This window comes from Antedon mediterranea, chromosome 6, assembly GCF_964355755.1.
Source record: "Antedon mediterranea chromosome 6, ecAntMedi1.1, whole genome shotgun sequence".
Lineage (NCBI taxonomy): Eukaryota > Metazoa > Echinodermata > Crinoidea > Comatulida > Antedonidae > Antedon > Antedon mediterranea.
Window position 1 is genome coordinate 21,167,046 of NC_092675.1, and position 25,464 is coordinate 21,192,509.

Consider the following 25,464-nt stretch of genomic DNA (forward strand, 5'->3'; position numbering starts at 1 on the left):
CCTTGAAAATTAGGCCTACAGTAGCATGACATAGGTGTACCCAGTGTTTACTATGGAAATGATACAATGGAGATGCATGCTAAAAATTGTTTGAACTATATAGCTTTATTTTAGTTATACAGAAACACCCTGTATAAAATCATTATACTGCTACGTTTTTATAAAGTTGCATCATTTTTCTAACTTGGGACCTCTGAGAATCCTTAAAATTCAATTTTTTCTCACTAATTTTTCTTTTGATTTATAAAAAATCACTTATTTTGATTCCCCAAATGCACCACTGTAGGCTATGTAACACAAGCTACCAGTAGTACTAACTGAATAGTTGTATGTAGGCACTTGATAATATCTACAATAAGTCAACTCACATCATTTAAGTATTTATACAGTATCAATATAAATCATAGTGCAATACTGAAGTATATTAATAATACAGTCGTAAGCAGTATATCACTATATGTTATCGATACCAATTTACTCAAGTTTCAAAGAAGATGCTTAAGTACAGTCTTGACATTACCTGTCACTTAGATATCAATACAAGACAATTATATTTTAAAGATGGGATATTGTTTCAAAAATTGATATTATATCCATCTAAGTTATAATTTGTAGTATTGCGAAAAGGGCATCAACAAACTCTTTCAAGGAGCCTTACTGTATACAGTAAGTCATGTGAAATATTCATATTTAAATTTTGACTTTGAATCTTGGTTGGAATGACTTTAAACAACCCTCTCATTGTTATTATACTGTATACTTTAAATTTAATTTAATTTCAGTGTCAATTTTGTTTCTCTTGTTCCTTAAGATTAATTTTTTTTTTAACTATATAAAAATTGTATTGATGATAAAGTACTGTAATGCTAATCCTTTACTACTGTAAAACATTTTTTTTTTAGAATTAGTTTTTACAATAAGACATTGATAAGTGCTTTGATAGCAAGGGGTCCTTAATCTTTAAGACTGGTCCTTGTTTAGGGACCACAAAATAAATATTGTTTCATAACTGACAAACTAACCATGTACAGTAATAAACTCTCCGACAAAAGCAAACTTCTGACAGAAATCAAATGAAATTGTCTTATTAGCATGTACTGTACAGGTACCAGACTTTTTCAAAAATCAAACATTGGTAAAGTTCATGTTTGTACATCAATAAAAATATTTATTTACATACTAAATTTAATTTCTAGACAGTTTTTACACTTGATAAATATGGAAATCTTAAAAATAGAATGTATTTACTGTGTCATATAATATATTAGTTTAACAAAATTTAAATTTGCATCAATTAAACATAATATAATTCCCAATAGAAAGATGTTACCATTCTAACTCCGTAAGCCAATACAAAATATTTACGAATAAATTAGTAAGATACATTAATTCAAACATGTACTTAGTAAGACAATAGTGAAGATTGGCTGGTTTAATTTCTGGCTATAGTTAATAATCAATCTGTTGTACACGCAGACCACAAACATTCAATTGACTCAATTACATTCATTTGCTTTCAGAATGTTGATCAATATTTGTAAAAGAAGCATAATCCACATACAACATTTGACTAATCAACAAATTTCAATGCTAACAAGACAAAAGGATATTATACATAGTTTACTATTCAAAAATGAACACTGTAACTAGATCCTAAATTAAAGTAGTTATGTCTTATTTTGTGGAATCGGATTTAATCTCTAGAGAAATACCATTTAAAATCTAGGATTGAACTAAAAAAAATGTATAGCTATGAAGATTCATATTATGCTTTATTATACAAGGTTTTTGCAATTTCTGGAGTCATTTTAAAACTATCTCGTCTTCAAGGTTACACTACAGTATACTAAGTATAGACTGGCGCACCATTATAGAACAGTGCGCTCACTAGTATGCTCTTTAACTAGAAGAAGTATCCTACTTGCATTTGAATCGCTTTTCTATTAATAAACCATACAATTAGTATTTGCCAAATTGATCCAAATTCTATTACATTCCTGACACTGATATCAGTAGTGTGTTGCAAGAGATAATAAAGCACACTAATAAAGGATACAATTAATTGTCTCTTTTTAGACATTATACTGATTTCCAAAAAAAAAAAAAACCTTTAAAGATAACAGAACCTTCTGAGTGACGAAAGGACAGATTTAAAACTGTATTTTGCAAGAAAAAAACAAATCACAAAAAGAAGTATCCTTAAAATGGTTTTTAAAACAGTTTCTGTGGAGCAATTTATAACTGCAATGCAACAATCTAAATTTGACCTCATAATTAAGGTCAAATGAATGGTGTAAACATTTGAATTACTGTAATGAAATCAATAAACAATGATGACCAAAATGAGAAATTGTTTTACATTTTTAGTAAAAATTAGGCTGAAATGGAATCATCATGATATAAACAAACAACACTGTACATGTAACTGTTTTTTTAAATAGTTTTTTAATAGAAATTGACCCTTGGGTTTTGAAACTGATAGAAAAATGAGAACAACTGAGGATGAGAAATACTTTGCTGGTTCAGACAATATAAACAAAAAAAGTGTACTTGTTTATTTTACAATAGAAATGGGTTATAAACATCAATGAACAAGAATTGTGAGTTATGTTTACATGAGAGGTGAACACAGTACATCTTGCGGCTTAACTGACTTTGTGTTCAAACGCAAAAATATACCGCTTTAAACATCCAATATAATAACCCCAGTTGAATTCATCATTCTAAAACCTAGTTAAAGTCAATCGGATGTACAGTACTGAAACGTGTCGGAGTTAAAGTTACATTTGATGTGTACCTTTAAAGAGTTATATCAGAGGTACATTGTAGTAAGTTCATGACACAGATGTATACAGTAGTCATACCATCTATGCATGCCTAACTACAGTATATAGTGTGTCAACACATAACTGTAGCACACGTACTTTAACTGTACAGGTAGCACAGAAACCTTTTCTTATAATAATTTTTTTATATCAATAATATTCTAGAAATTTGTATTTATTTATTTTATTTCACATTTACACTATTAATTGTGTATTGTTTTGGGGTTTTGTACACTGTCTCACATTACACATGGTAATGGTATTGTACAAATAAAACATGGGAGATACAGTACAGTTTGTGTTGCTGTGTAAAAGTGCAAGTTCATTCACACACTTTGAAATCATATTGACAGAAATATATAAATTCTTAACCTAAATTTTCAGTTTTGAAGGGAGCTGAACTACACATTAATGTCATTCACATTATTGAACATTAGCCAAAACATAATTTACGCTAGAGGTTCAACTTCCTCTCAAGTAGATAAGCATAGTACATTACGCAGATTTAAGTCTTACTACAAATCATTTCATTAAGACATTTTTCAGTAAATGTGAAAGTTTTTGTATTTAATTTCTAATGTGTATTAAAACATAATAATGCTTTTTTTCTAAGAGTATCAAGCAAAGTAAAACTAGTTTGATGATAGATACAGTAGGTTCTTTGGGGTTGGTTCAGACTAGTCCTAACGTTAGTGTTGGGTCAGACTAGGCCTATCATTGGGGTTGGTTCAGACTAGCCTAACATTAGTGTTTGGTCAGACTAGGCCTATCTTTAAGGTCAGACTAGACCTATCTTTAGGGTTGATTCAGACTAGGCATATCTTTAGCATTGATTCAGACTAGGCCTATCTTTAGGGTTGATTCAGACTAGGCCTACAGTATCTTTAGGGTTGATTCAGACTAGGCCTATCTTTTGGGTTGGTTCAGACTAGGCCTATCCTTAGGGATGGGTCAGTCACCACTTTATTCCATTCAAGCAACTAATAATAGGGTATACAGTAAACTTAAAAAAATAATGTTTAAATATTGAAAAAAACATGGAGATTTTACTTTTTATAAAGAATGTGTGACAACCTGTTTTAATACAGCACACAACCACAGAATAGAAAACAAACATTAAAATAATTGTAAAACAATGGATGTTCACACCTTATCTTAGACAAAACATTTGTTATGGCACTACTGTTAATAAACAAACAAGTTCAATGCATTAAGATGCCTGTCAATCATCAGACAAGATACTTCAATCTAAGAAAGTCAAATGTCATCTTTGGTGGCAATGACTTAAGTACTGAATACCATTTTTATACTCGGAGAAATCAAACATACAAGGGTCAAACTTAGCTGGTAGTAAAAATTATTACATTTAGAACCACAAAATGGTCATTGTTATTTTACAGTATTAATTATTTAAAAAACAGTACAGTTTGACATAAAATATAAGAAATCTTCAATATTAAGCGCCATGAGCTCCACATGAGTGGGGGACACCGGCGCTATACAAGTTTTCATATATTATTATTTATTATTAATATTTAGATTGAAACATTAACTTTAAAATGTTTCACCAATATCAGTTTCCATGAACTAAATATGGTACCACCTAAAGTAAAACTGCAAAGAAAATTGCTACTAAAAGAGAGAATTACTAGGCTTAAATAATATACCCATTGTCAGCTATAGTTTTTCATTTCACATTTATATACCGTTACTTTAAAGCTAATAGCATCTATCAGGCTTAGCATAAGCATGCATCCCACAAATTCTACGCTAAATCCTGCTATAAATAGCTAGGCCTAACTGTTACAAATTATAACACAATAACACAGTTTGATGTATAGATTCTTTAACAACGAAAGTGTCGGATTTTTTTTTGTTTGGGGGAGGGAAAGGGCGGAGCTACAGTAGTAAGGGAAAGATTACTAGAACATTTTGTTTGCATGTCATTAATTAATATCATGAACTTATGTTATACAAACAAATACAAGTATACTGTAAATTATTATCTAAATAAATTGCAGACAAGATGATGAATGTATTACTAATTAAAATCATTTTTTACTTTTTAAAAATCTATCTTAATTTGATTCTATTAAGGACAAGATTGCTCCTAGTACTAGACAACAATATACAGCATATTATCATGGTGGTAATATCTAACATTGTTATGTATAGTAGATGACCTCCTAAGGCAACTCATACATCACCTTACTAACGGCTGCCTGGATTGCAAATGTGTTATAGATCTTTGTGGATTTCTCAAGTTAAATTAAGAATATAGAAAATATTATAGACCATATAATATACTGTATATTTATTTATCAAGATCCAACAGTGTATAAAAAAAACACCAATACAGGATCGACATAAATATGTGACCCGATCTGGCAAAACCCTCTCTTTGTCGGCAATTCAAAATTCACGTAATCAGTCAAAATACGTCCAAATCGACTACCCTGGCAGATTACATGTTTTTGCATTTTCGAAATATTTCACTATCTAAGAATACGTCTACCTGATTTAAACTCCCGAAATTTAACTAAAATTATGAAAAAAGAGAGTTTTAAAAACATGTATTTTCCTCAAGCCTAACAATTTATTCACGATATACGCTAAAATTTTGCGTAAATTCAGTTGAAAGTTGCCGAGTTTTACGACATTTTGATCGCCAGTTCGCTGCACAATGTTGAAAGGTCACACATCAAAATAAAGCTCATCCATTTGACATTCCAAATATGGAAGTTTTAGGGCGGAGTTTAAAGAAGGAACCAATGAAAACTTTGATTTACTATGACATCATTTCAGAAAATTCGGTTCTTCGAAGTTTCTGGAACAGCGAACTGCGTGTGTTGCTATGGCGCATCATCGCAATAACAAACGTTATTGGTCAACGCGCTAGATGTTATACGCTCTACGCGCGGAAATAAAAAGTTGTTTACATTTTTGTGAGGTTATTTTTATTGTACACACAGCATGTCGTAAATTGGAATAAAAACGATTTTAATATTCAAAGTAAAGTGTTCTGCAATAGCTGTAGTGTGTATTTGTTTATTCCATAGTAAAATAGACAAGTCAAAAACAATTCACGTCATAAATTCAATTGTATTTTCTATATTTTTGGGGGCTAGTAGGCCCTAGGCCTAATTTTATTATGGTTGTAGGCCTACTACTACTGGGCCTAGCTTTATATTATTGTCAATAGTTTTATTTATACATTTTATATATCCAATCGGCTCTTAATTATTTATTTAATTTATTGTCCATTCCTTTCATATTAAATGTTTTTTTAAATCATTGGATTCAAGCCCAAACATCACAGCGAATCTTCCACGTTATAACAAAAAACAAATGTAATCGTCAATACAGTGTAATGTTAGCTTGCAATTAGCTGTGACTCTGCAAGGCGCCTAACTTGTCTAGACTAACGCTAGCCCCCGTGTCGATGCACCGCTGCCATACACGGCCTAATGAACACCCATCATCAGGAGGTCTTAATAATACAGACGATGACGGCGAAAATCTGAATAGGCGCGCCTAGGCCTAGGCCTGCTTGGTTTTTTGCCGTTGATATCGTAAACACTTCCGAAACCAGTTAACATTAGCTTGGTAGTTATAATGCTGCTTTTCAATAGTGCAAAATAGTTAATTCGAGTGACTAAATAGGTTAAAACGGCGTCTGAAATCAGTCAAATTGACCATAGTGTCCACGCTGCTGCTATATCGCACACACTTCCTGGTATGACGTCATTGTGCCTTAGACCAAAATAGCGCGTTGCTACGGAGTGAGTTTTCAGCGCGTATCAAAAAGAATTTCATTGCAAACTTCAAACGCGATTTTCTCGTAAACTAATTGAATGATTTGTAAGTTTTTAAAATATAATAACTTTTTAAATATTTATTCAATTTTTATGAAATAAACACCATTGCAAAGCTTATGATTCAAATAATCCAAATATATAAAAAAATACAAAATGAATATTTCCGACAAAAGTAGGGTTTTGCCAGATCGGGTCACATATACATTTGACTGAGTATATTAAATCCCATGCCGCAGTATAAATCATATTCCAAAAGCTAAATTTAGACACAAGACGCTGGACCTATTGTTTTGAGTATGTAAGCCAAACAATTTTCAGGTCCCATGGGAATATAGTTATATAAATTGCAGAATATAGTAAATACAATCAATGGATGGTAAAAAGTAATATCTGAAAGTACTGTACTTAATACATTTTACTTACTTAATGTTTTATTTAAACATTTTATTTTAAAATATCATAATTACAACACGGCATTGATCAACAGAAAACAAGTTCTGAATTTAATAGTTTCTGTTTCCAACTTTACTTCTGAAAAAATTTTGTGATTTATTTTTGGGTTTAAGACATTTTGAAAATATTTAAGATAAAATCGCATGTGAATACAAATCAAATTTCATTTCTAAGCTGATAAAGTTTTTTTTATGCTAAACATGTAACACTCATCATCTATCTGAATACAATACTTTCACACTGAAGAAGTAAGTAGAGTGTGTGTGTGAGATAACATCACAATTGAATCATTTACTGTTTTTTTAGATAGAACAGAACTTAGTTAGAAGTCAAATACATAAAAAACAGAGATTCTGTTTTTTGCTGGTATTTAATTGAAGTACTGATGGTGTAAATTTTAAATTGTTGTGATTGCTTCTTAAAGAATGTTGAAAAGAGGTTAATTACTGGTCTTAGGTGTCTGTTGTTTTATGACTGACATGCCATAATACTATAAAAACCTAAGAGAAAAATGGTCACTAATGAGTCGCTCAATCAATAACAAAACAGTAAGTAGTGTTAAATCCCACCTTTTTAAAAAGATCATATCAAAGGGAGTTGAGCAAACAATACCATACCTATTGAACACAGATCTTTTCACTTCTAATGAATACAATACTTGGTCCATTGGCCAAGAACACAGCTCAGCTAGGCTTTTATCAAAACATCAAAAGGGGCGCTTAGGATTGAGAACAGAAAAGGTCATCGAAGCTAAAAACCAGTCGTCTACATTAGTAAAACTATTAGTATTGTATTTAAAGTTAAAAACATACCGTAGACAGCATTGAGGCTCCTGGGTATGCCCCGGTAAAAAAGCGATAATGTTGTCCATATCGAAAATGATCAAGCTTAGATGAGCCTGGAAAAACAATACAACAATGGGGGTCAAACATGGTTTAGACCGTGTTGCAGTTTGTGGAATCTACCACCACGTTCAGCAGCACAAACAGGCTAGTTACGATCAAGTTACAAATCAGACAACACAAAACTCCATCTAAACTATTTCAGTTCATAAACCAAAACATGATCTAGTTAGGTCTACCTGATTTTTAATGCAATATTATTAGTAAGAAATAAACCATTTAAATATACGTCAGTTACGTGGATTTACCAGGCTAAAATATATTGAAAATGAACAAAGTTTCGACTTACCCCCAACTGTGTCGTAAATCCGAAATAGCGGTTGTTCTTTCACACTACCACCGTCTTTTACCGATTCTCCATACTCGGGGGCTAGTCCACGCTTAATACCACGCTGTAAAATGATAAACGGTTCTATAAAAACCCGACACAACAAACTAAAATATTTAAAGATCGTCCAAGTATTTTGAGTAATAGTTGTAAAAGTCATAAAAGCAATCATAACAAACCTGATCGTCGTTGGAGTTCTTGCATTCCCCTTCAGTCACTAGGCTAGATTTTATATCGTTCAGATCCCGACTAGACGTGGTCGAATCGGCCAATTTCTTCGTCGGGATTTCGCCTGGGCCACCTTCGTCTTTGAAGGAAATTGTCTCATCTCCGGCAGCTAAATCCTCGCCAGCCCCATTAGGCTGTTGTGGCATATCTTCCTAGGCCTAAGCAGTTCTGTTTTGGTGTAAAATCTTCGAAATTTATCTATACTCCGCTATGAAATCCACGCGCGGCACTCACGTATCCTGGCGGTTGTATACAGAGCTCAAAGGCAACTACATCAAAGCCTCGCCGCACCCTTGATTGACAGGTCGCTTTGTCATTACTGGAGCGCCTTGACCAATCAATTACCGTAATTCAAGTGATGTAATATTTTCTCATGAATATTTATTACGTTCTTCACATACCATTGAAAAGCGAAGGTAAGCGCTAGCGATTGAACGAATAGGAAGAGAGTGAATATCGTTGTTCGTAGGAATTGTCAGCCTATTAGAATCATCAAATAGACGTAGCTAAACTAACACTGGAGACTACGTTAACGGTCATCGCCCTGGCTTTACCCTTCAAGTGTTTTGAATGGTATTTTAACGAGTTGTAATCGCCCATGTCCTTGCCCCACTTAATATATTTCATAATCAAGACAACACTGATTTGAAACATTATATCATTAGCAACCCTTCATAAAAATGTTCAATGAAAATAGTTCTCATAAACTAAGTACAGTATTCAATTTAGTTGACGCTTTTACACATATTTTTTTATCTTTCGTTTTTTATTTCAATTAGCCTAAAATAATCTAAGTTATAATAATTAAATAAACTATATTATAAATGACAACTTTACAATGTAATTATCTATTTTACAATTTAAAAAGTAAATTGTATTTTGGATACATTGTTTACATGTGTTTATTATCAAAATCGGAGGCAAAATGGAACTCTGAACTTATTATCATATAAATAACAAAAAAACAAAATCGAAGTTCAATGTTATTGTGTATAGTCCTACAGTATGTTTAGATCCGTACCTGGTAATATTGTACTATAGTATCTTTTAAATTCTTCACTTCCGATTACTGCACACATTTATATGAACAGAACAATATTTTATACATCATTATAAATATGGTACAACATACTCTTATGTAGGCCCCCGGTAGGCCCTATTCCAATCTTTTGGAAATTGCAAAGGACAAATTTCGTTTGTCAAATGCTAAATAAATGTTAATCGTTGTTTCTGGTTTGCTTTGTTCAAGCTGGTTATGTTTTTGAGTAAGAGTTATTAAAATAATAGCTATTGCGATAGGCTGTAGTATTGTGCTATATTTCATAGATAGTTTTTGATCAAGTTTAGAATCTCAAGAGGGCGCTATAACGTTTTGCGAGGAAAAAAACACCAGATTCGTTTGAAATATTAATGATATGCACTATTTGTTTTGTTTTATAATATTAGCATAGTTTGAGCTCATTACGAAACCTATTATGACACGGAAAAATGGGGTTGGAGAGTTATCTATAAATGTGTTTTATAAGAGGTAAGGTACGAGCGAGTGACAACTTTAATGACATTACACTTGTCGTCACTTGTCGACACTATATTTTGTTGTCTGTTCTTCTTTCATTCTTGAGTTGTCAACTCGAATTTATAACCGAAAAAATCCATGAACTATTTTAATATCGAAACAATCATCATTAAATTTAAATCATTATATTATTTCCATTTATACGTTGGCTAGTTCTTAATAATTACTAGTATTATTCTACAAATTAGTTACGTCTACAAATCATACAAAAAGATTTCAAAATTGTTAATAAACAGAGACGATTTTAACATGTAAAAAATACATAGAAATATATCACCAACAACAAGAAAATATACACATAGGCCTATATTGGAAATTTACAAAGAGACAACATTGTAATTTATATTTTTAATTACATTGTTAAATGAGTGTCCAATCTCGAAAAGTCTGCAGTTTATCGATTGAATTGATTACTGGATCCAACCATGGACCTTTCTTTTTTCATTTTGTTGTATTATAAAAGGTTTATTTGTTGTTAATAAATATATAAAGGAAAAAAAAGAAGAAAAAAGAGAAAATAGAGAAAATTGCAATAATTTCATGAAATTTAAAATCATAAGATATGATAAATAAATATGTTTGATTGATGTTTTTGGGGGTTTTTTGTTTATTTTTTTATATACTGTATATATTTCAAATTCAATACTACCTACCTTAGTAGTACCTTAATAATTTATATTTTGTATTTGTTTATGAAAGATGAAAGAAAAAAAAAATGTTTACGTTGAATTGAATTGAATTGACCTTAGGCCCTCTTTCTAAATTCTAAAAAAAAAATACCGTAAGATAATTAGGCCTGCTACCCTACCAACCTATTACAGTATCAATACTCTAGCTAAATTGTTACTGGTAGGCCTAGGTTATTTATACAAGGCAAGTCAATCTTGTTTTATGATTCCACGAATATCATTTAAGCCTATGAATAATAAATACACGACTTGAATGCAATAGTTTAGGCCTCACCGTCAAACTGTTGTTGTGTCAGGTCATTCGGGTGTGGTTCGAACATTCTGTACCGGGGGTCTATTCACACAGTAAGACAGTAGGCCTAAATAAGACATCATTTGTTATTACGTAAGAAGTTCAAAAAGACTGTCTCCAATCTCTCAACTTTGCGGTCGTCGCTTGTCATCTATTCAATAATGAGACTATTTAAGTTTGTTCGATTGTTCTATTTATTTGACTATTAATTAATGGTTGGTTATTTATGGGAAGGAAGACACGCAGACAAATAAGTGTTTTCAGGGGAAACTGTGGGGTTCAATGCCTGTCCCGAAACCTTGACCGTGTCACAATCAAGATCAACGTAATCCTTTTGTAGCTAAAGTTTGATTAAAGATATTCTATTAAATAATCCAAATATAAAGTTTGTTACGTCATGTGAACAATGACGTAGCGTTTGCTGTGTTTAATATGTGAAGAAGTCTCAACTACAGAATTGCTTTCCGAATAAACAGAATTACTATACCTAAGGCCCAAGGGGCTTTAAAGACGGTTTAAACTCACATCTTTATTTTTTTTCAGAACGTTTAGCCTTCTTTTTCGTTAAAAATTAAATCGCGTATCGTGTAATTTGTTTAAATTAAAATGTTTAGTTTTTTTACTTCATTTCGTTTCGTAGGCATAAGCATTTATTTCTATTAATGGTGCATAGAAAATAAATTAAATAAAGAAGAAACATACAATTAATAGAGGATTTTACAATACAAGAAGTAAAACTTGTCACGTAAAACCCACGGACAAAACAAAAAAATACTTTGCGCTATATACTGTATGCAATAAATAACAAAACTGTAATAAAAAAGATTTTTTTTATTTTTTATTTCCAAAAACACAATGAATAGGCGCGCCACCAGCTGTGTCAGCAATGTAAAAAAAAAGGTTCTCAAATTGTATTATTTTATTTACAGGCCTCCTACGAAGCACAGTCGCGCACATAATGGAAACGGATCTACACAAACTGCGCTCGATTCACACACTACATTTGGCTGGCTCGATTAAAAATAATTGAACGCGTTTATCATGAGGCTGGCCGGCTGGCTCTTGTTTATAGCAACGCGTATCGGAAGTGCGCAATTATACGCATCTAACAACCAACTGCGTAACTTCCGATTTGATCCTATGGAAACCTGCTTACAGCAACCACACAAACAACAGCAAAACTGACGGTTGTTAGTAGTTACAACCGAAGTTTGTATGCGTGTGCATTTTGTTCAACAACAATTAAAGAGAGGCTACTATCTTTGTTTTAACGAACCATGTTATGCTGTGCTAATTGAATCAGGACAAGTTACATACTGTAGCGACCACCAAAAAGCGGACTACGCCCTTGCTGTCTAATACCCTTTTCACATCCGCATAAATGTTCAGGTTTGCTCTCCCGACTTATTACATATTTTCACACACGCATACGGCGCAAACCTTATGAAATCTCGGAAGGAAAAATAGTTGGGCGCTATTTGATTTAATGATTGGTCAGTTAATACCAGGGTATGTTGGTGTGTTTTTCTTCCGAGATTTTACAAGTTCACTGTCACAAGTTTTTACAAGTTTATGCACATGTGAAAAGGTTTTAGCTTTTATAAAATGATTGATAATTTAATATTTTTGATTAGAATAATGTTTTCAAATATTGCTTTTACGGGTGATTTCTTCTAATCAAAGTGACCATGGTGTGAGAGGGCATGCCAAATTAGTAACTGATAAAGCGATTTGTAAATGTCCAGTACCAGTAGGCCTAATAATAGTTGACACAAGTCTACAATAACGGAAGACCAGTTAACGCAGTAAAAGAGGCAATTTCCCCGCATAGATCATTTCATCAATTAAGGGTCACCTTTGTGGTGATTCTTAATTACGGGTAGTGTGGATGGCGACTTTATATTTACCGATTTTATTATTTGCATTTGTCTTTTTAGGTAATAGGGCTGTTGCTGTCATGGCTTTGCTTGTTTGCAGTGAACATTGGTTGGACCCGTTTTGAACGCAATTACGTTTGTCTATAGGCCTATCTATCATTCATATTATTGGCGACATATCAAAGCAATTCCCCCTAAAGGGTAAGGTACCACAACATCGTCGGTGGCCCATGAATAAACGCTCAACTTTTTCGGGATTCTACAAATCTGGTTTGCACAAAGACGTTTTGCCGAACAGATTAACACATCAAAGACACCGCCATGGCAGTTCTACATAGGTGAGGGGTGAAATGTCGAGGTGGTAACGTGAGGTATTACCATTGCCAAATTATTCCTCCATGGTACAGTATTACTAATCACATTACAGTACTAAAAGATCATTCGGTTCATGTTTTACTAAAAAAAAATCTTCATGTAAGTCTACTGAGGCTAAATTGACAAAAGAGCTATAGGAAGAAAACGTTTGTGAAATAAAAGTGGGGTTCAGTGAAGCGCAGCAGAGTATAATTTCACTCTTACTCGAGTGAAGGGTGTACGTGGGGTTCAGTGAAGCGCAGCAGAGTGTTGATTTCACTCTTACTCGAGTGAAGGGTGTACGTGGGGTTCATGAATTGTAACTTTGTATTCATGGGATGTGAGAGTGTCATACCCCTTCCCAAGTAGGAAATACAAACAAACCAATGTGTAATAGTTTTGCTACTTTTTGTAATACCGAAATAACTCATCTCTGCTATGTTTTCCCCATCCCGTATAATCTGAATGTTGTTTTATCCAATACATTTTATATATTCGAAAGTGTCCCCTTCATAGGCGTTCGAAAGTATGCGTTTTACTGTATTTTATTAAGTTGTGACTGTGTAAAAAAGTTGCGAATTTGCGATCAGGGGAATCTGTGGAGGCGCGCTCAATTAAGACTTTCAACAATAATTTATTGAGATAATGACACCTCTTACGAATTATTCTTATGTTTAAAATACTTTACAAAACCACTAACAGGTGCTAATTATCAAGGAAATTGAAATTAATGAAGTATATTGATTTCATTATTAATGTACTACCACAACTTTCTTGCTGTGCTGTCTGTAATGTGACCATTAAAGAAATCACCCGATTCTGCTACTGTCCACAGGTGCTATCTGTAAAACTATAGCTAGTTATACACGTTGTTGTCTGCTATAAATGCTGTAATTTTAACACACGGTACACTGTCCGTAGCACAGTGTCTGTTGACAATTTACAATGATGTACAACCATAGGCAGGTTTTCGTACTGCCATGCAAGAATGGATAGGCCTATGCCTAGGTGTTTTCCGCCGCTTTTAGGCCTTCTAGTCAATTATTGTTATTATTATACGAATTACGTAATTAGTCTAGTAGCTCATCTACCTTTTTAGCAGGGCATAATGAATATTGTAGCTAGGCTAGGCCTACTAGTCTAGCGGGAAATCAACCAATTATTTGGTTGGATACGAGTTTAGGGTAGGAAGTTAAGTACGAGTTGGCATGGGTACGAGTCGACCAGGGGTGAATCGACCAGGGTACACCCGGGCGCCCTACTAGAGCATAGGCTACAGGCCTGCAGGAATGGGAAATCTGTCCTAGTTATAGGCATAGGCCTACATTGGGACGCCCAAAAAAGTCATCCTATGAGCATAAAAAGGCCTCGTAGAGCCAGACATGTTAACATATACTACACAGTACTAGTACGTCTACCATTTATTATAGTTCCATGGTACTACGGATCAGTACTATCTAGGTCTGGTAGGGTAGGGTTCCAGTAATTTCGGTCGCGTTTTTTCAGGAGGGCATGTGAGAGGTGAGGTAGGTTAGCCCAGCTAGGCTAAACTAACATGTAAGTAGTATTCTACCATGGGATGGGAATGAGTCGGCATGGGGGTACGGGCTGATCTTTATCCGTATTCTAGGGTGCTGGCCAACCCGTAACGTACCCATGTCAACTCGTACCAAACTTGGCTAACTCGTACCCAAATAATTGGTCAACTGGTACCAATAGCTTTATAGCTTTATTGATAGCTGGGTTCAAATCTAGGTTGGGACGGTTTTTTCTCATTCTAAAACAGATTTCCTTATAATAATAAAATATCGACCTATAACTGTAATATTGTATTGTATACATAATATTAGTAGTAATAGTAATTCCCATTGCATTTATTATTATAATATATTTTAAGGTTACCCATTAATTATACTATAGTATAACTTCCTTGTTATATTTTACAATATTTTTTTCATAATTCAACACTTTTTTTTCACAGCTAATTATCAAACTGAATCATCACACACCAAATCTCATGAAATCTCTAGTGTATTTCTCCAAGCTAATCCAGCTACATGGTATTGCCTTGAGCATAGAGATATTATAGTGAACTATAATATCTCTATGCCTTGAGGCTAAACTACACTGTATACTGGCCACTACCATCATTCCTGGCCCGTCAACCTGGACCACATTATGGTCCAACACAGTCGTGTACTACTGATTCCAAATAGTGAATTACATCCTGTGGTCAAGGATTTATTTGCACTTATGCTTATTTCCTCCAACATACAGAGTACGTAAGGCTTTTAATTTGCTTTTATACCTGTTAATTAAAAAATCGTTTATGCCTATTGTTGCATAAAGATCAAATTTAGACTGTAAATACTGGGATGATCACCCTAAATTTTCTTTTTCATTTAACAATTTTATATTTCACAGCCAGAAAAAAGCATACAGAGTTTTTTTTTATTCATAACTGTTGAATTGCATCCCAATACATGGTACCTATTGGTATTATATCTATAATAATAAAGTACTCTCTTATAAATAGATGTATCTCTCCAAACTACTCCAACTACCTAATCTAATAATAGTACTATTAGCATACTACTGTACACTTTTTAGACAAGAAATAAGTTGTATCCACCTAGAGGACTTATGTTAGTACTGTACAGTCGATCGTCCTCTCACTGGTCTGGTCAACATAATCTACGCCTAGATTATTACAGTAATTAAAGTACTTTATTACAGGGATTTTTTTTTTTTCAGAAATCAAAGTTATGTGTATAGAAAGCAGTACTCGTATTTAAAACTAAGCAGGTTGTACTCTTGAACGCAAACTGGCAGGAAAATTTTGAATATTTTTTGTTGTTGAAATGATGGAATCCTAACTTCAATTTCCACGAACTGGAGACGAAGACATATTACGACCCTTTTATTTAAATTTATTTGGATAGACCTCCGTGTAAATTCATTAAAGGCTATATGATTGTTTTATATTTTAATATGTGATAGTAGAAAATCATTGTGTATAATGAGGACTATGAATCTGATATTTACTTACATTCTCATCTTTTTAAAAGTTTATTTATAATGCTGGTAATGAATTTACTATTGAAAAAGTCATGTGTCCACTTATCTCAAATTGTGGCACACCTCTAACCTTGGTAGAACTGACTGTGTTCTATGAGTACATTTAATTTGCCATATAGTAGTGTTTCCACCATACTTCAACCTGGTAATTGAATACATTTCATCGGGGTAAAATTATCACCTTTAACATAAAGTATCCTCCTGAAACATGTATTTGTACTGTACTTCATCTACTATTCATTTAATTACTTAATACTAATTTGGGTGATTTATGTCTAACTTCAGGTATGATCTGAGGCTAGAAGAACGAATTTCTGCACATATAATTTATATAAAAAATAAACCAATGTTTTCCTAAAAATTTAACCCCTAGGTTGATAACTAACAAAGAAATTATTGAAATTGTGTTCTCACAATATATGTGTACTGTATCTGCACATGCATACTGCTGTACTTGTTTTAACCGCATAATGGCATTAAAAAAAAAGAATGTTTTATAATTATTATGTTATTTCCAAATATTAAAGGTCTGAAAAAGAAACTAAATGTTACCAAACTATGTTTTTGAAAATCTCTATGATTGATATAATATAATAATATGAACATAATATTAAATTATATTGACTATTTTTGATAATCATCATGTAATATAGTTCATATATTATGTATTAAATAAATTGGTAAGGCCCTATACTGTTTATATTTAAGGAAAGTTTATATACACTATTATTTTATGCCTACCAATATTAGTATTAATTGTTTATGTAACTATTTTGTCTAATTGCATTGATTTTTTGTATAGGCCAATGGCATTAATGTTTTCTCAAATCAAGTTAGCCTAATAATGCCATATTTAGAAACATAATTCATTGATTTCTGATATTCTGTACTTGTGTATGCATTACTAAAAGAGTAGTTATTTTATTTCATTTATAATGTATGTATAAACTTTTATTCATTTTTTTTTTACATTTTTAAGTTTAAAAATAATTATTAAAATACCTATCTACCTTTCTGTTATTGTTACTATTATAATATTTTTTTGAGGCAGATTGATTTCAATAAAAAAATTTTAAACAATTAATTTGACTTATAATGTACTATGTTAGTTCAGGAGATGAAGTGTGTGTTGGTAGAATCTGGTGTGTTGGAGGTTGGTGATGTGAGGTGTATTTTTGTCACTTTAAGACCTAAATTAGATGTTTTCTGAAGAAAAGAAGTAAGTGGATAGGCTTTCAAACAACTCCAAGAAGATTCACACAAAAATAATTCCCAATAAAATAGTATGTAACAGTGTATATTACACTACATTGAATAAACTCGAGCGGAAAAATAACACACATAAAAAATCATTCATTTCCTTGTCGAAAAGCGCCCTCTCTAGTTTTCTATTAATTTATTAATAATTATTATTAATTAATGAGTAATATAAACTTATTTTTAACATTTAATGCTGGAAGCTGATACTACTCCTAACAAGGTGTCATACCTCCCAATTTCGTCAACGTATTCAAAGCACTTCAATAAATATCACATTGAACATTAAAAATTAGGGTTATGGATAGAATTTTGCTTAAAAACATATACAAAAAACATCGATAAAAAATACTTTCCGAATTTAAAAACATTTGAAACTTCTTTTATATGTTCAATATAGGTTGCTCTATTCACAGAAACAAAATTTCATTCATGAACGTATTTTGTTGGTTGTTTTTTTCAAAATCGTTATTAGGTTTAAAAAATGCATTGGAATTGTATGGTCTTTCATAAGTGTACATTTTGTAAAAACGTAAATTTAAAAAATCAGTAATATGGCTCGATAGTCTTTTTTTTTTTGCAATATGGATGGAGCAACCTATATTGAACATTTATACCAAGTATCAAATGTTTTTGAATACGAAAAATATTTTTATCGATGTTTTTTGTATATGTTTTAAGCAAAATTCTATCCATAACCCTAATTTTTAATGTTCAATGTGATATTTATTGAAGTGCTTTGAATACGTTGATGAAATTTAGAGGTATGAAACTTTGTTTGGAGTAGAATCAGCTTCCAGCATCAAATGTTAAAAATATGTTTATATTACTCATTAATTAATAATAATTATTAATAAATTAATAGAAAACTAGAGAGGGCGCTTTTCGACAAGGAAATGAATGTTTTTTTATGTGTGTTATTTTTCCGCTCGAATTCATTCAATGTACTTTAATATACACTGTTACATACTATTTTATTGGGAAGCCTATTTGCTTCTTTTCTTCAGAAAACATCTAATTTAGGTCTTAAAGTCACAAAAATACACCTCACATCACCAACCTCAAACACACCAGATTCTACCAACACACACTTCATCTCCTGAACTAACATAGTACAGTATAAGTCAAATTAAATGTTTTAAATTTTTTTATTGAAATCAATCTTCTGCAAAAAATATTATAATAGTAACAATAACAGAAAGGTTGATAGGTATTTTAATATTTTTTAAACTTAAAAAGGTAAAAAAAAAAAATGAATAAATGTTTATACATACATTATAAATGAAATAAAATAACTACTATTTTAGTAATGCATACACAAGTACAGAATATCAGAAATCAAAGAATTATGTGTCTAAATATGGCATTATTAGGCTAATTTGCTTTGAGAAAAACATTAATGCCATTGGCCTATACAAAAAATCAATGCAATTAGACAAAATAGTTACATAAACAATTAATACTATATTGGTAGGCATAAAATAATAGTGTATATAAACTTTCCTTAAATATAAACAGTATAGGGCCTTACCAATTTATTTAATACATAATATATGAACTATATTACACAAAAGGACATGATGATTATCAATATAATTTAATATTATGTTCATATTATTATATTATATCATAGAGATTTTCAAAAACATAGTTTGGTAACATTTAGTTTCTGTTTCAGACCTTTAATATTTAGAAATAACCTATAATAATTATAAAACATTCTTGTTTTCAATGCCATTATGCGGTTAAAAACAAGTACAGCAGTATGCATATGTAGATACAGTACACCTATATATTGTGAGAACATAATTTCAATAATTTCTTTGTTAGTTATCAACCTAGGGGTTAAATTATTAGGAAAACATTGGTTTATTTTTTATATGTGTACAGAAATTCGTTCTTCTAGCCTCAGATCTTTCCCTGAAGTTAGACATAATATAAATCACATAAATTAGTATTAAGTAATGGATGAAGTACAGTACAAATACATGTTTCAGGAGGATACTTTATGTTAAAGGTGATAATTAGTTTAACTGTTACCCCAATGAAATTTATTCAATTACCAGGTTGAAGTAGTATGGTGGAAACACTACTATATGTACTCATGTAGAACACAGTCAGTTCTACCAAGGTTAGAGGTGGGCCGGGTGCCAACATTTGAGATAAGTGGAAACATGACCTTTTCAATAGTAAATTCATTACCAGCATTATAAATAAAATGTTAAAAAGATGAGAATGCAAGTAAATATTAGATTCATAGTCCTCATTATGCACAATGGTTTTCTACTATCACATTATTAAAATATAAAACAATCATATAGCCTTTAATGAATTTACATGGAGGTCTATCCAAATAAATTTAAATAAAAGGGTCGTAATATGTCTTTGTCTCCAGTTCGTGGAAAATGAACAAAAAATATTCAAAATATCCTGCCAGTTTGCGTTCAGTACAACCTGCTTAGTTTTTAATACGAGTACTGCTTTCTATACACATAACTTTGATTTCTGCAAAAAAAAAAAAATCTCTGTAATAATGTACTTTTTAATTACTGTAATAATCTAGGCGTAGATTATGTTGACCAGGCCAGTGAGAGGACGATCGACAGTACAGTACTAACATAAGTCCTCTAGGTGGATACAACTTATTTCTTGTCTACAAAGTGTACAGTAGTATGCTAATAGTACATATATTATTAGTATACTATAGTTGGAGTAGTTTGGAGAGATACATCTATTTATAAGAGAGTACTTTATATTTATAGATATAATACCAATAGGTACCATGTATTGGGATGCAATTCAACAGTTATGAATAAAACAAACATCAAAAAACTCTGTATGCTTTTTTCTAGCTGTGAAATAAATTTTGGGTGATTATTCCAGTATTTACAGTCTAAATTTGATCTTTATGCACCAATAGGCTTAAATGATTTTTAAATTAACCGGTATAAAAGCAAATTAGAAGCCATACATACTCTGTATGTTATTGTTAGAGGAAATAAGCATAAGAGCAAATAAAGCCTTGACCACAGGATGGAATCAGTAGTACACGACTGTACTTACGTGTGGGCTAGGAATGATGGTAGTGCCAGTATACAGTGTAATTTAGCCTCAAGGCAATACCATGTAGCTACATTAGCTTGCAGAAATACAGTAGAGATTTCATGAGACTTGGTGTGTGATGATTCAGTATGATAATTTGTGCTGTGAAAAAAAAAATTGCTGAATTATGAAGACAATATTGTAAAATATAACAAGGAAATTATACTATAGTTACTATAATTAAGGGGTAACCGTAAAATATATAATAATAATAATAAATGCAATGGGAATTACTAATATTATGTAAACAATACAATATTAAGTTAAATTCATAGGCCGATATTATTTTATTATTATAAGGAAATCTGTTTTTGAATGAGAAAAAGCCGTCCCAACCCAGATTTGAACCCAGTATCAATAAAGCTATAAACAGAATAGACAATTATTGTAGCCGGAATTTAGCGTAGACCTACTCGAGGCCTAGTAAGATTAGCTAGAAGAATACAGGTCAACCCGCAATTCCAACTGGTAACCAAATTTTGGTATATTCGTACCCAAAATGTTGGCTCGCACTCTAGCAATCATCAAGGGCTGGCTTGTACTCTTCATGGGCTGACCAGTATCCATGTTTAATGCTATTAAAAGTTTTGGTACAGGTTAGCCAAAGTTGGTACGATTTGACCAATTATTTGAGTACGGGTTAGCCAAATTGGGTACGAGTTGGCATGGGTAGGTTGACCAGCACCCTAGAAAATGATAAGGGTCAACCCGTACCACTGTGCCAACTCGTTCCCATGCTAGAATACTACTTACAGGTTAGTTTAGCCTAGCTGGGCTAACCTACCTCACCTCTCACATGCCCTCCTGATAAGTAGGCCGAAAACGCGACCGAAATTACTGGAACTCTAGCATACTAGCTATGCCTAGATAGTAGTGTCCCATCCGTAGTATAGTACCATGGAACTGTAATAAATGGTAGACGTACTAGTACTGTGTAGTATAGGCTAACACCTCTGGCTCTACGAGGCCTTTTTATGCTCATGGGATGGCTTTTTTGGGCGTCCCAATGTAGGCCTATGCCTATAGCTAGGACAGATTTCCCATTCCTGCAGGCCTGTAGCCTATGCTCTAGTAGGGCGGCCGGGTGTACCCTGGTCGACTCGTACCCATGCCAACTCAACTCGTACTTAACTTCCTACCCTAAACTCGTATCCAACCAAATAATTGGTTGATTTCCCGCTAGACTAGTAGTAGGCCTAGCCTAGCTACAATATTCATTATGCCCTGCTAAAAAGGTAGATGAGCTACTAAACTAATTACGTAATTCGTATAATAATAACAATAATTGACAAGAAGGCCTAAAAGCGGCGGAAAACACCTATCCATTCTTGCATGGCAGTACGAAAACCTGCCTATCTATGGTTGTACAGTACATCATTGTAAATTGTCAACAGACACTGTGCTACAGACAGTGTACCGTGTGTTAAAAGTACAGCATTTATAGCAGACAACAACGTGTATAACTTGCTATAGTTTTACAGATAGCACATGTGGACAGTAGCAGAATCGGGTGAAAGAAATAAAGAAATTGCTGTAATGCGTCTGTAACATTACTTTACTGCAGTTATTGTAGTGGTTACTGCAGTCACCTATTATTGCATAGTTAAGGTTAATTGGTCATTTGCCTTACTTAAAAAGCGATTGCAGCAGTTCAATACCTAGTTTATATATTTTAATAGTCGAGACCTAACTCATTTCTTATCAGGTGAATCAATATTAAATACATTTACGAGCCTTTTGTAATGTAGTTATTGTGGTATGATCATTACTGTAATTATGTATAGATGGTATCATCATTTGAATCATCCAGGCTCCATAACAAAATGATGGAGATCCTGAGATGATCTGATACCGGTGGTTTTTTTGTGTCTGCCTTTTTTATTTAAACTTATTTTTATGCAATTGATTTTTTAACTAATGGACGTCGGTTTCCGGATGTGATGTGACGGTTTCCAAGATGTGAGCTCCAATAACTTTTCATTCCATTTTTTTTGGCACGGTCGGTTGGTCGGTCGGTCGGTAAACACTAACTTGAGCACGCGACTGCAGCCATCTACATGGCCTTGTTCAGTTACAATTATTAGGGCTAATCTGTTGGGAATTTGCCTTTTACACTCAGTACACAGTAAACTATATCCATTAATGCAGTTTCAATACTTTATAATCGATATATAAACAGAGTTTATATACTGATAATACTTTTATAGGCCAAATGTATTTATTTACGTAAATTCTTTCTCAAGAGAATAAAATGAATCTTTAGTTGAATTATTTTGTTATTTGAACAGTTTATGTACGACTAGACGTAGGACTGCTGTTGTTCGTTCTTACGTCTCAAATTTGATACTCTCCTTTAAACTTCTTGTTCACAGATTAAACCTAATTAATATTATAGGATGCTATTTTCATTCATTTATGAACAGCCATTTATATATACAGTTACTAAACAGGCTTTCTAGTGAAATATATCGCTGAGTAAGGTTATAATTTGTTGACACAGGTTTACCAATAATTTTTATAAGGAAAAAAAAACACTTAAATTCTTGTTTGTTTTTCTTTACTCATCATGATAATAAAATGTCAATTTCCTGTATTTGAGATGAATCACTATTGGTCAGTAGAATAAATCCAGCCTTCTGAACAGCCTCGGGCATTTTATTAATACTAAACACAGCATACATCATACCATAGACAAATCTATATAAGTAGAGATTTTTATCATTTCGAATTTTCGTTACAAATCATCAGCCGAACTTAAACGTTATCTGAGAGACTTTTGTGAAAAAACCCTTTGTTCATGATTATTTTGTATATTTTTAAAACTTATATTCACAGTTTTATACGTAAAACCAGACTCACGTTTGTGGTATATTTTAAAATATTTATTTAAATTTGTTGAATAAATTAATAATACCGTTTTTCAAAACAAAAAAATGGTTACAGAATTACGGTAGGCCTACATCCAATCCACTTTTGTGGTATATTCTTAAATGTGTATTTTAATTTTTTTAATAAATTAATAATACCGTTTTTCAAAACAGAAAAATTGGTTACAGCATTGCTGTAGGCCTACACATCCAATCCACTTTTGTGGTATATTTTAAAATGTGTATTTTAATTTTTCTTTGAATGAATTAAAAAATAATACCATTTTTCAAAACAGAAAAATTGGTTGCAGAATGCAAATATCTCTTTTATTTGACTGGTAGGAAATAAAAAAATAAAATTGTACTCGTCTAATCTCTTCACCACCTTTGATAATTTAAATCCACATCCCGATGTTTGATCCCCGCTAATTTATTCAAATCAAATATGCAGATTTTTTAAATATATCATTTTCAGGATTTTATCAATTTTATACTTACTGACCCAGCAAAAAAATCTTTATATACCGGTACTGAATTTTTAATTTTGAAATTACGCAAGAAAATAAACCATACGGTATATAAAATAAATAAAAATACGATTTAAAGTGATCGATTGTTACGGTGACCTTTGCCAGATGCCGGCACTTAAAAGCCAATTGGAGACGCATATATTTGATGCCGTTCATTCTTCACAGTCAAACCATATTGCTAAGTTAAATAACAATAACATACAGTGATTTTATTTAAATTTCTAAATACACATCTGTAAAGTATTAAATTTAAATAATTCATCTTCATCTTGTTTCTTACAATAAAAAATATAATACAATTCTAGAACATTTAGAACGTGTTCAACAAAGAGCAACAACAAAGTATAGCCTTCGGAATTGCCAATGCCTAAGAAACGAATGCCTAGGCCTAACTTTCGGCACTTGAACAAGACGTGTGAACGTTCTTCTGTTATACTACCATAACCCACAGCTATAGTTTGAATTCAAACGAATACTCTAAATATTAAAGAACATAAAACACGAGAATATAACTTCAAAATGAAATCAATGAAGATGAACAATGATACAAAAAAGGTCATTTTGTAGTTTAATTTTTTTTAAATAACTAGTTGAATAAAAAGATTCCATTGATTGATTAAAAAAACCCGAAATGTAAAATGTTTTTCCGATTTAATCTTTACTCAGTGAAATATTACTATTTGAAATTGTTGCATTTTAAACAACTTTATGTGTTATCCCGTGCATCTTTTTTGACATCATTGCTTCCCACCTTATTAATTTATCAATGTTGTCTTATTTAAAGCTGTTGTTTAGAGCTTTTGCTTATTATGTACTATTTATTCTATGGATATGAAGTCTGAAATAAAGAGAAATGAGTAAATGAATGTTATTATCTATTAATATTGTAGAAATACAGTTTTATAAAGAGCCACATAAAATGAATTGTTGACTCTGATCATATTATATATTTTAATGCGGTAATGTTAATGGCAATAACATTATTAATTTACGAACATTCACCGTATAAGAATTCGTTTAAGGGCGAGGCTTAAATAAAACTGGCGTCTCTGATAAATAACCTAATCGCTATGATAGTGCCCGATGAGAATGAACTTACTAATGAGAGGGGATTTCGATTAACCTATTTGTTTAAGCAGAAATTTAAACAAATTGTTATTATAACGACAACAAAATTAAGTTTACCAACTTCGATATTGCTTGTAAATATTTTAGAAGGTAGTTGATAAAAACGAATTTTGTAAGAGGATTTTCGAAACGATGTTACTAGTTCAGCTTTCAGCGACGA

The 25,464-nt window shown here is 32.1% G+C and overlaps 1 protein-coding gene and 1 long non-coding RNA gene across 2 annotated transcripts in view; both read right to left on the reverse strand.

Annotated features, from left to right (window-relative positions):
• The window catches only part of LOC140051449 (transcription factor 7-like 2), an 86,500-nt gene extending 77,711 nt beyond the window's left edge, over positions 1 to 8,789 (reverse strand). Inside the window, exons 1-3 of the mRNA XM_072096670.1 lie at positions 8,506 to 8,789; positions 8,288 to 8,390; positions 7,909 to 7,994 (exon numbers count right to left, since the gene is read on the reverse strand). Of these exons, the coding sequence (XP_071952771.1) occupies positions 7,909 to 7,994; positions 8,288 to 8,390; positions 8,506 to 8,700 (384 nt within the window). The 5' untranslated portion in view covers positions 8,701 to 8,789. The remainder of the gene's footprint in view (positions 1 to 7,908; positions 7,995 to 8,287; positions 8,391 to 8,505) is intronic.
• Positions 8,790 to 19,247: 10,458 nt separating this feature from the next.
• On the reverse strand, positions 19,248 to 22,275 carry LOC140051627 (uncharacterized). Its single transcript, XR_011845543.1, has 3 exons — positions 22,098 to 22,275; positions 20,741 to 20,881; positions 19,248 to 20,182 (listed from the first exon to the last, which is right to left on the reverse strand). It is a non-coding gene; the product is annotated as an uncharacterized lncRNA (long non-coding RNA).
• Positions 22,276 to 25,464: the final 3,189 nt, after the last annotated feature.